Source organism: Littorina saxatilis, linkage group LG2 (genome assembly GCF_037325665.1).
Source record: "Littorina saxatilis isolate snail1 linkage group LG2, US_GU_Lsax_2.0, whole genome shotgun sequence".
Classification (NCBI taxonomy): domain Eukaryota; kingdom Metazoa; phylum Mollusca; class Gastropoda; order Littorinimorpha; family Littorinidae; genus Littorina; species Littorina saxatilis.
This window is the reverse complement of record NC_090246.1, coordinates 12,087,754-12,100,253: the sequence shown is the minus strand read 5'-3', so window position 1 is coordinate 12,100,253 and position 12,500 is coordinate 12,087,754. Positions and strand designations below refer to the sequence as shown.

The 12,500-nt window shown below is 43.2% G+C and overlaps 1 protein-coding gene across 1 annotated transcript in view; it reads left to right on the top strand.

The window, feature by feature from the left end:
• Positions 1–12,500, top strand: part of LOC138958210 (oxysterol-binding protein-related protein 3-like) — a gene marked incomplete in the record, with an annotated part of 100,054 nt that overhangs the window by 41,649 nt on the left and 45,905 nt on the right. The window contains 2 exon segments of the mRNA XM_070329304.1: positions 1–49; positions 1,734–1,787. The exon segment at positions 1–49 is cut by the window's left edge and continues 200 nt beyond it. Coding sequence (XP_070185405.1) covers positions 1–49; positions 1,734–1,787 — 103 coding nt within the window.

Genomic DNA, 12,500 nt, shown 5'->3' with positions numbered 1-12,500 from the left:
GGGCTTCCTCATGAAGCGCCGCAAGTGGCCCATGAAGGGCTGGCACAAGGTGACTAGGAGATGCATTATAATGCTCTCAATGATTTATTATTTATGGAGTGGTTTTTTTAAAAATACTTTTTTTGTAGGTGGATGGGGGGGGGGGGGGAGTGGGATGGAGCGATGAGATGACAGTGATTGGTTGTTTTGACAATGTTCACAAGGTAATTCATTGATCTGGGGTTGGTTTTTTTTAAAAACTTTTTTGGTAGGTGGATGGGTGGGATGAAGCCAAGGGATGACACTGATTGGTTGTTTTGACAATTTTCACAAGTATAGGTGAAACCGAGATACATTGCAATGCTCTGAATGATTTATAATGGATCGAGTTGTGTTTAAAAAAAAACCCACCCTTGTTTGTACTTGGGGGGGTAGTAGGATGAAGCCAAGGGATGACATTGATTGGTTGTTTTGACCATTTTCACAAGGTGAGACAGAGATACAAAGCTCTTCAGAATTACTTATGTTTTTCTGCTTTTTTTCTGGGGGGGGGGGGGGGGGGGTGGTGGCTGGGATGAAGCCAATGTATGGCAGTGCTCGGTTGTTTTGACAATGGTAGTATAGCCATAATAGAGATTGTTTTTTTACGGACAGAGGACATCGATTGAAGGTAGTATGGCGGTGTCGAAAGCTAGATTGATTCACATATCGTACCTATCTTGAAATGGACTTGAACCTGTCAAGAACGATGTCTGAACAGTGACACTGGCGTTCATAAAGCCTCGCTGGAATGAGAGCCTTTTTACGTTTCACGTTTGAATGAAACTTCACACATGCCAAAAATAAATGTGTGCAGCGAAAAGCATTTCCTTCGGAGAGAAAAACGAGATTTCTGATTATGCTGGTCGTATTTTGGACACAAGAAAGTCTTTATCGAGAAACACACAAGTCAAAAACCCATTTGAAAAGATCCTTGTAAAAGTTGTTTCTCAGTTTGTTGTTTCTTTTTCTTTTTTTTTTCATTCTGCGAATCTTAACAAAAGGGATTGAAATTGAAATCCTCGTCCTTTCAAGGGCAAATAAAAAAGCAAGTCGGATTTCCGCGAATGAAAATGTTGTTTGTTGGAATGCACCTCTTGTGTTGCCCGTCTTGCAAGAAGGGGGAGGGAGGGGGTAATGGAGGGAGTAGAAGGGGAAGGGGAGGTGTTGCTTCAGCGAACTCAACCTTACATTTAAATTAAATAAAACGAACGCTATTCTCTGATGCAAGCACTGCGTTTTTTGTTTTCCTTTTTTTGTTTTCCTTTTTCCAATCGACGTTTGTTCTGAAGATACAATTTGTTTTAGTATTGTAAGCGTCTAGAGTTGTGTGGAATAGAAATCGTAGAAGTTACCTTGTTTTTTTTGTGATGTTTTCATTTTCTTTAATATACATTCCAAGGTTGAGTATACGTTTACTTGGCATCGTGACCTTGAAAAAAAGTTCGTTTTTGCCATGACGAATACTGCCCTCCTTCTCTCTCTCTGTCGCTCTCTGTTTCTGTCTGTCTGTCTGTCTGTCTGTCTGTCTGTCTGTCTGTCTCTCTCTCTCTCATGCCCAGGGCACAAGCGCACACACGTCTTAGAAGAGAGGGAGAGAGAGAGACAGACAGACAGAGACACACACAGAGACACAGAGCGACAGAGACAGTGAGAGACACAGAGACAAAGAGAGAGAGCACTGTTGTCATCGATGTATCTTTGATTTTTTTCAGAGATTTTTTGTCCTTGAGAAGGGCATCCTGACCTATGCAAAGTCTGCTAATGATGTAAGTACGAACACATGCACTCACTCGCACACACACAGACGCACGCTCGCACGCTCGCACACAGAGCCAAATTACACAAAACTGCCATACAATTCGTACAAAAAATGTTCACATTTCCTTTATTTTTTTCTGCGTCGAAAATTGAATTTATGAGCCCCAAGCTTTAAAAGGCCCCCAATAACGGAAACACACACGCACACACTCTCACACCGAACAACATATTTGGGAAAGAGGAGCTACATCATTCAGTAAAAACGAAGAAAATGACCTTGTCTTCCTTAATATTCTTTACCTTCAAGCATGTTCCTCTGACCTTTGCACGTGCATCAGCGAAAGAGACTACTACTGCTTCTTGCAGGAAGGAGTTACAACTTACACAGTGCAGTTCACAGCGTTGGGTAGCTCTAGACTTACACACGCCCAGTGTCCCTAGGAGACCAAGCCTTTTTAGTAGAAGGCCACAGAGCTAAATTTAGCGTGTCCAGCGCGAGAAACTAGAGCTACATCTGCCGCGCGCCGATGTCCGAGGTCCAACAGGCCAGAATACCCATGAGTAAAGGCGGAGCCTATTTTCAGTGACCGACAGGTCTCAAGTTACCGAGTCCGGTGGATGCAGTAGCCAAGGCATTCCGCTTGATTATAAACAAGCCAACAACAGACTGCATACCTCGCCTTGGTGTGTGTGCCTTTCTTGTGAACCTCAGTCTGTAAAGTCCCGTTATGTGTGTGTGTGTGTGTGTGTGTGTGCGTGTGGTATTCACCTTTTTTCTGGTTTAAACACAATTTTATTCAAAATACACCTTTTTTCTGACGGTTATTTGGAAGCATTATTAGTTGCAATAATTTATTCACACTAGCAATAAATCCTCTGAATGCAGATTACACGCACACACATACACACACACGCACACGCCGTCGCATGCGCGCGTGCATTTGTACACTTGTGCAATACAACTGAGCACATGGTGAAAGTTATGCAGTGCCATGCACTAACGCAACCGGTCAACCTGACTTCGTGTTGTAGACTGGAGAGTAGAAATACCCTCTCTCTTGGTGCAGAACCTGAGTGGAAACTCGCACCAACAATCGGATGCCAAGAACTTGAGGGACCATCTACAGAGTTAAATGTGTCACTGCTTTCTGTAGATGCATGTTTGAATGTTTCACCCAAGACGATTGGCGCCACTATGTAGCTCTGTGTCTTGGTTTTACAGGTCAGTCTAGCCGGCTTTTGGAACAGCGGAACCCTTGTTACACAAACCGACTGCATTCTCTAAAGAAAATATATTGACCATTGTCTTTGCCATAATAAGCCAAATGTAAAGCCTGTGAATGTAACAAGTTAAAGCTGACTTGTTAGACACCCTTATTTTGAACAAAAGATATAGTTTGCGGTTGTTAATTACGCATATGACCGTTGGCTTCAGGTTGACCAGTAAATCCAGATACATAACGGCACTGTGCGAGCGTGCATTTCGCTCCCCGAGCCCACATGTTTGGTTTTGTCTTAGACTAACCAAAATTTGCGGGAAGAGGAGAAATTTGGTGGGAAAACTTGCATTTAGTCAGTCAAGGCATGGTCTCGCGTCGTGTCCGGAGGAGAACAGCTTGTTTAATTAGATAGCAGAGCATCACTATTGCTGGATGTTGATGAATATGATATCTGTGACAGACAGGGATTACGACATTTGCTGCAGAGTCGCCTGAAGAATGGTGTTTTAGTGTGTGAAAAAGTGAAGAAAGTGTCTTTCATGAGTGCCTGGTTCCAACGTGCATGACTGTGATACGCGGTGTTCTACCGGAAACATCAAGCAACGCGTATACAATTATTTTCTCTGGAAAAATCTGCCATAAATTCAAGACATTGGTACCTAACTCACGATCGTATTCATCCACCAAATAACTTCAGCTTCCCTTTTCAGCCCAAGAAGAAAACTTTTTTTTCGGTTGAATATGTTTCACTTTAAAAAAAAAAAAGTAACATATACCAAACTAACATTCGTAAAGTGCACACTATCTTTGAAACGATTTATTAATTACAGAACGATTATTGAAAAAAAAAAACCACAAAAAGCAGCCATGCTGTTGGTTTGTGGTATGTGTGCAAGTGGAAAGGACATTCTTAGAGTTTACATTCGTGTTGCTTTCTTTGACTGCATTGTCACTTCAGGACAGTTACCTTTCAAGCTCTGATGTCCTGTTTAGGTAACTAACCTTGAGTGAATGTATTCAATTAACCAGCAAGACAATTATAGGATCATACTCATACTCATACTCATAACATTTTATTGATCCAACAAAGGAAATTAAATTGGTCATCAGCACATATAGGTCATTAATTAATAATTATAAAAGAATAAGAGAAGAAAATTCATAAAACCCATGATAACAAAAAAATATCTAAAGTAATATATGTACAACTACAATACCCTTTTTACTTGCACACTTGACACACCGACACACCAACACACATGCATACATACCTACATACATACCTACATACATACATACATACATACATACATACATACATACATACATACATACATACATACATACATACATACATACATACATACATACATTCCATGTTAAAGTGTAGTTAAGAACATCACAATAATTATATCATTGTTTGGATTAACAGATAAGTTTTTATGTAAATGATGATAACAACAATCAATAATTAACGCTATTGCACTACCAAAAGAAGAGACCAACCAAACACATAAAACCAATCACAGTAATCATCATCAGTTATCACAGGTATCACAGTAGATTAGCCATCAGGTAGTTAGACTCAATTGGGCAAAATATAGTGTCAACACCATCACAACAGTGCTAAAGCTCATTATCACAGCACTAGTTATGATCAAAGGTCAAACAGTCATCAAATCATATCATATGATTTACACACCGAAATCAAGCAGTTTTGCCAACCCGACGCGACGGGGAAATTGATTCGGGATGAATCGAGCCCAGATGTCTGTGGCGGGCTTAACATGATGTACAACATTGCTCAAGACCTTGGCACTGGGTCTACGTATGTGTGTGTAAGGTTTCTGCTGGCGCAAGATCGATTTATTTTTTTCTGAGAATTCGAACCTCGGGTTTCCTGCATGCGGTGTATCCTTGACTTGCTCGGGTAATATGGGGGAAGGATTTTGAAACAAGTACAGCTTTCTGGAAAAGATGGTAGACTTTGATTTTCTGGTCGATCTTTCTTTCTTTGGATACCGGAAAAAGGTTTGACTTACATACTGTGCGGAGTAAAGGGAAAGGAAGGGATGTGTTGGGACGGGTTAGGGAGTATGGGAAGGGGGTGTTCAACCGCAAGAGGGAGAAGGAGGGAGAAAGAGAGGGGGAGTGAGAGAGAGAGGGAGATCCACACACACACATCCACTCACACACACACATATTTGAGAGAGAGAGAGAGAGAGAAAGAAAGAGAGAGAGAGAGAGACAGAGAGAGAGAGCGCGAGTGGGAGAGAGCGAGACACACACACACACATACACACAAACACGAAAGAAAGAGAGAGAGAGAGAGAGAGAGAGAATCAGCTCAGGGAAGATGGATGGGTCAGAATCCAGCGGAGCCTGCAATTTCTGTGAAGTGTCTCTCACAAATCCTTGCCCCTTTTCATCTGTCTGAGGCTCTATGTTTTCACTTAATCTGTCTCAGTGTCAGGATGCCCCTCTCTCCACTCGCAAACCACCGGTCACCCTGTCTGGTTTAGAACCCTTTGCACTCTTCATGCGTAGAACACTTTTTACCCGTCTGTGTCTGTGGAAATGGTGGGCGTGACAGTGATGCTCGGGTAATCCCTTAATAATTTATCCTGCAGCAGTAAGTAATATTGCCCATTTTTGTCGTCTCAGCTCCTCTTCAAGCAAGATCAGGAATTCTCTTTGACATGCACGCACATGCAAACGCGATATAGAAGGGGCACACACGGACGTATTAATGTACAGTACACTTACGCATTCGCTCACAACCCAAGCGCGCACATACGCTCACAGACTGGCACACACACACACACACACACACACACACACACACACACACACACACACACACACACACACATTCATCCACACTAAGAGAGAAAGAGACGCTCAGTTACGGACTAAACACAATTAACGGAATAACCTCAAAGTCACTGACAAGTACATACAAGCAGACGGACAGACCAAAACACTTTCTTTTTCCGTTTGTCAGTCTGCCAGTCTCGCAGCACGTACCTTTCCCCTCTTTCAAAGTCAAGTCTTAGCTACTGGGCGTTCTTACCATGGGGGATTTCCACTGCTCATTTTCCGACTGAGGAATTACGCCTGGCAAATGAAGCGAGAGTAGATTAGCCCCTGTGTCCTATCTGCGGCTTAATGGTATCCTCCGTGCCTCGAGAACACTGCAAGTTAATGCGCCTTGTTAGCTGATAATAATGGAATTGGAAATGATGGATGTGTGTAAGGAAGAGAGAAGGAAAAAGAAAGAGCAAGAGACCGTGTGTGTGTGTATTTGTGTGTGTGTGTGTGTGGTTGCGTGTGTGTGCGCGCGTGCGTGTGTGTGCGTGCGCGTGCGAGTGTGTTCACCCTTGTCTGAAGGTTGACGGGGAGGAGTTCGATTCTCGGTCCATTTCGTTCTATTATTTATATACACTTTGTATTTTCCACTCCAACGTGTCTTGGCGATTTTCCCACCCTAATGCACACGGCTAAGTTATCGGCATATTATATAAACACCAGTAGCCAGGCAAGCAGACGCACTGTAAACACGCATCCTTCTTCTTCTTCTTCTTCATCTTCTTGTTTTGCACGACTGTGGTTTTAAGTGTATGACCGTTTTTACCACGCCATTTAGACAGCCATACTCAGTTTTGTTGGGGGGAAACACGCATCAGTGGTGGTCATATGCCAAACAAAGCAGGAACAAGTCGTTGGCACGGGCACCGCAGTGCAGTGGTACCCCGCTGTTGAGACCTCCCAACGTCTGGCAAAGCCAGGCCTTCAAATGGAGGGAGTCGTAAAATGGAGGGAGTCGTAAAATGGAGGTACGTTTACGGAGGTGGTGAACAGAACATTTGAGAAAACAGAGTCTTAAAATGGGGGAGTACGTTGAATGTGTTCATGGTTTGGTTGCTATATATAATTATAAGTTGTAAGAGCAGACAGTCCACACATGTCTATGCATAGCTCGCGCTCGTATTGTATTGAAAATGAATGTGTTATGCTTTATATCGAGCATGGATTTTAAAAAGGGGGGGGGGGATGGGGGGGGGGGGGGGGGGGTCTATTGTGTCCACACTTTTGGCACGCATCACTTTGGGGTAATTTCCCGGGTGGTTGGGTGAGCCGGTCCCCTCTATTGTTATTTGGCACTGCCCGCTGGTCATCGCTGCCACTGCTGCTGACCACAACTGCGTGATTGATGACCAGGGACATCTCTGCGGCCCTATTAAACTGTCAGTGCTGGCACCAAGGGCGGTGCACCCTCGTGGGGTGGTGCGTTATGGCACCTTGTTTGTGTGTGGTGAATTTCTTATCGGTTAATGGTGCTTTATGGCACCTTGTTTGTGTGTGGTGAATTTCTTATTGTTAATGGTGCTTTATGGCATGCACCTTGCTTATTATGTCTGGTGCATTTCTTATTGTTGATGGTGCTTTATGGCACCTTGTTTGTGTGTGGTGAATTTGTTATTGTTGATGGTATTTTGGTGCATTATGGTGCCTTGCTTATGTGTGGAGAATTTTTTATTGTTAATCTTGTTTTTGTGTGGTGAATTTCTGATTGTTAACCTTGTTTATGTGTGGTGAATTTCTGATTGTTAACCTTGTTTATGTGTGGAGAATTTCTTATTGTAAATGGCCTTCTGGTACATTATATTTATAGCGCCTTGTTAATATGCGTGGTGAATTACACCACTTGTCAATGGCCTTCTGGTGCATTATAGCACCTTGTTTATGTGTGACGATTTTCTTGTTGTTAATGGCCTTCTGTCATTCATAGAACGCACATTTAGAGTGCATTTTATGCATAAGATACTAGATATAGACTTGATGGTTACATGGTGCCCCCATAGTCTTTTGCTAATGACTGTCCATAATTGAACCCGAAGTTACCTTCGCGAAGTCTTTTTAACTAACATTCAATACCAAAGCTTCGTGCAGTGAGTTTCATGAAGTAGACGTCGCGAAGTCGACTTCGACCAATTAATAAGAGGTTTAAAAAATGCCGCTTGGCAAGTTTTCAATATGCCAGATTCATGTGTATTAATTAATACTGATGCGCTTCTGCTGTCCCGGCCAATGCACATGCAAACATACAAACGAGGCATACACTTTGGCCACTTAGCTGTAAATTTCCCTCCCCCACCCCTAGCTCACCCCCCTCTTTGTATCTATTGGTGTTGTTGTTGTTGTTGATGATATGTCTGCTAATCAACCTGTCTGTCCTGTCATTAAATCAGTTTAATGGTGTGTCGTGACGTGGGAAAACCAGTGATTTAGAACATTCTTTTGATCTCTATAGGACGTTTTGTATCATCGTTCGCTATTAATTTTTTTGAGCAAAAAAAAAGGCCCACATTACGTGCCTCCAATGCCCCACATTACGTGCCTCCAATGCCCCACATTACGTGCCTCCAATGCCCCACATTACGTGCCTCCAATGCCCCACATTACGTGCCTCCAATGCCCCACATTACGTGCCTCCAATGCCCCACATTACGTGCCTCCAATGCCCCACATTACGTGCCTTCAATGCCCCACATTACGTGCCTCCAATGCCCCACATTACGTGCCTCCAATGCCCCACATTACGTGCCTTCAATGCCCCACATTACGTGCCTCCAATGCCCCTGCCAAGCTGTATGTAACCTCCACAACTCATCAAGCACGAAGTCTCAATAACAATAACTATTACAATAACAATACTATATTGTCCATTACACTGTTACATTTAAACGGACATTTTTCTCGAAGGCTGTTCTTTGTCCCCACTCTCGAGCCCTCCCCCCCACCCCCCCCCACCCCTTTCTGTGATAGCAGTAGCCCAGTGGACGATACCTTCCGCCTGTGAACAGACCAACCAACCGCACAAACTGTTAGGGGTTACAATTGCCTTCCCAGTCATCGAAGCAATAAAGGATCCTTGCCTTCATTACAACCACTGCCTCATTAAGCATGTTGCCAATTAAGCCATTGGGAGCTGGAACGTGGGGCTAATGATTGATTGGAGATTAATTATTCGATGGTGATGTGCCATCGGGTCACTGAGAGAACAGCGGCTTGTTTCTGTTGTGTTGTGTTGTTGGTATGCAGCTGTTGGTGTTTCTTGCTGACTAAGCTGCAAAAGTGCGAATGGTTTCGATTTGTTTAAAGGATGGTGGAGAGAGAGAGAGAGAGAGAGAGCTGAACTGAACTGAACTGTACAAGTATGAAGATGTAAGGCAGGGCCTTTTCTTACAATCTGTCCTTGGGCCGAGAGAGAGAGAAAGGGGGGGGGGAGAGGGGGGAGAGAGAGAGAGAGAGAGAGAGAGAGAGAGAGAGAGAGAGCATGTATGCGTGTATTGTAAGATTGCTTGTGCGTGTGTGCGTCCGTGCTTGCTTTGGAAACGGGAAGGCTTGTCGAGATCAGGTATCGGAGAGAAAGAGAGAGAGAGAGTATGGGGGTCAAAGATTTGACCGAGAGGGACAGACAGTAGGACGAACATTCTTGTAGTCCATGTTCAAACCATTTGAATGGGAATAGGGTTTGGTTGCGTAAGAGGGAGATAGTAATACGAGTACCGAGCACGTTTCAGCCAGCAGGGCGACGTCACCAGAACTAATCGTTTTCTTGCCAATTTCAGCACTCGTGACAACGGACACAGGCAGCAACAAAGGAATTATTCGGTTACATCCGCACATGAAATGGACGAACATGTGATGATGTATGATCGTGTTCACTATCTCCCTCTATGCCGGAGTGCGCGCGTGTGTGTGTGTGGGTAGGTGGGGGGTGTTTTGTGTGTGTGTGTGTGTGTATGTGGGAGGGTGTGTTGTGTGTGTGTGTGTGTGTGTGTGTGTGTAAGTGCACGCGCGCATTGTGCTGTCGTGCGTGCGTGCGTATGTGTGCGAGCATTGTAGTGTGTGTGTGTGTGTATATATGTGTGTGTGTTTGGGGGAGTGGGGTATTTTCAAACCGAAATTATTTTCTCAACAGTTAAAGTAATATTTTTTCGGATGACATTTGAAATTCGATTTCTGCTATCAAGCTCAGTAACATGACCAGCCGAAAGGTATAGAACTCAACTGATTTATATTACATGTGTTGTGACCCATAACAGGGACCCTTTATAGCGGAGTCTACATGACTCCCAAAGAAATGTTTCGCGAAGCTCAAATGTCAGCACACTCAGGCTGATAATGTTTAAAAAAAATAATAACAAAGAAAAGCCTCACAAAAAGTTGACACTCACTCAACTGTAAAATGATATTAACAACATAGCGAATGACCTCTCCCGACACTTCTGTTAAAACAAGGAAGGAAAGAAATATAAAAATTAAATGTAAACAAAATCCGGGTAGCAAATTTGTATGGACACTAGGACATTTTGACACACACTAAATGATAAATTAACGGTAGAGCTAATGACATTTTCCTGAGCCTCTGTAACTGGACGTAAAATGCTTGGTCCATTCAAAGAAAACTGTAAAACCATCCCTTTCTCTTTTATTCGACTCTAAAAAGCTAAATAAAATTAAAATAACAGTGAAAAACAACCTACACGCATTCAGCAAAATTGTTATTGTTTATGAGTCCAAAAAAAACCCGTCACTTTAATGGCAACGGCAATTAAGCGTGCATTTGCAAGTTTGTTTGTATGCCTTTGAAGTCTAGAAGCACTGAGCAGTGATGTAAATGGTGTGTGTGTGAGAGAGAGAGAGAGAAAGAAAGAAAGAAAGAGAGAGAGAAAGAAAGAAAGGAGAGAGAGAGAGAGAAAGAAAGAAAGGAGAGAGAGAGAGAGAGAGAGAGAGAGAGAGAGAGAGAGAGAGAGAGAGAGAGAGAGAGAGAGAGAGAGAAGATGTAGGTAAGGAAACTGAGATCGATGGCTAAAATAAAGCTACTAAAAATGACCACAGTCCAGCCGCCAGACGAGAGTCTGAGACCCCGACACCCTTATAATGGTCAAGCGATGAAGTGCGCGCAAAGAATCCACTTTGGCCCATTAGCGAGTCGGGCAGACTGGGCTAAATATGACTGGTAGTGAGTGACCGTGCCAGACAAGTCGTGCACGTTACACCCGGATCTCAATTAGCCCGCAAGTGGTCGCGCATTTTCCCCTTGGTGTTGGGAATGGAGACTCGTGCGCTTCCATAGCTAACAGGTTCGTGCGCTTCCATAGCTAACAGATTCGTGCAATTCCATAGCTAACAAATTCGTGCGATTCCATAGCTAACAAATTCGTGCGCTTCCATAGCTAACAGGTTCGTGCAATTACATAGCTAACAGGTTCGTGCGATTCCATAGATAACAGACTTGTGCGCTTCCATAGCTAACAAATTCGTGCGCTTCCATAGCTAACAGGTTCGTGCAATTACATAGCTAACAGGTTCGTGCGATTCCATAGATAACAGACTCGTGCGCTTCCATAGCTAAAAGATTCGTGCGATTCCATAGCTAACAGATTCGTGCAATTCCAAAGCTAACAGATTCGTGCGATTCCATAGCTAACAAATTCGTGCGCTTCCATAGCTAACAGGTTCGTGCGCTTCCATAGCTAACAGGTTCGTGCAATTACATAGCTAACAGATTCGTGCAATTCCATAGCTAACAGATTCGTGCGATTCCATAGCTAACAAATTCGTGCGCTTCCATAGCTAACACTGTTCGTGCAATTACATAGCTAACAGGTTCGTGCGATTCCATAGATAACAGACTTGTGTGCTTCCATAGCTAAAAGATTCGTGCAATTACATAGCTAACAGGTTCGTGCGATTCCATAGATAACAGACTTGTGTGCTTCCATAGCTAAAAGATTCGTGCGATTCCATAGCTAACAGGTTCCTGCGCTTCCATAGCTAACAGATTCGTGCGATTTCATGGCTAACAAATTCGTGCGATTCCATAGCTAGCTGTAACATGTTTTTTTCTGAAGTCACATTAACTTTCCGATTAATTTAATCGCAGAGGCTTCAATCAAGTGTTGAGCTTTTCATCCATATCTCTATACTGCGAAAAGTGATTCGTTGTAAGTGTTGAACTACAAGTATACTTTCGACTGTCAGTTTGGACACACACTCATAATCGACTGTCAGTTTGGACACACACATAATCGACTGTCAGTTTGGACACACACTCATAATCGACTGTCAGTTTGGACACACACTCATAATCGACTGTCAGTTTGGACACACACTCATAATCGACTGTCAGTTTGGACACACACTCATAATCGACTGTCTCACTTGGACACACACTCAAACTCAACAGCCCGGCGCCTTCTTGTGTACATTTAACATATTTTGCTAATTTAATTTTGCACCTAATTTTACTCTGCAAGTGTAATTACAATTATCCACTTGACTTTTAATTTTTCAGTACTCAGGCCTGTCTGCATCTCACACTTCTCATTAATAAATAAACCAATATAGGCAAGCTTCAGCTATTCTTAACATCCCAGAATTCACACACATGCGCACGCACGCACACACACACCCTCTCTCTTTCCTCTC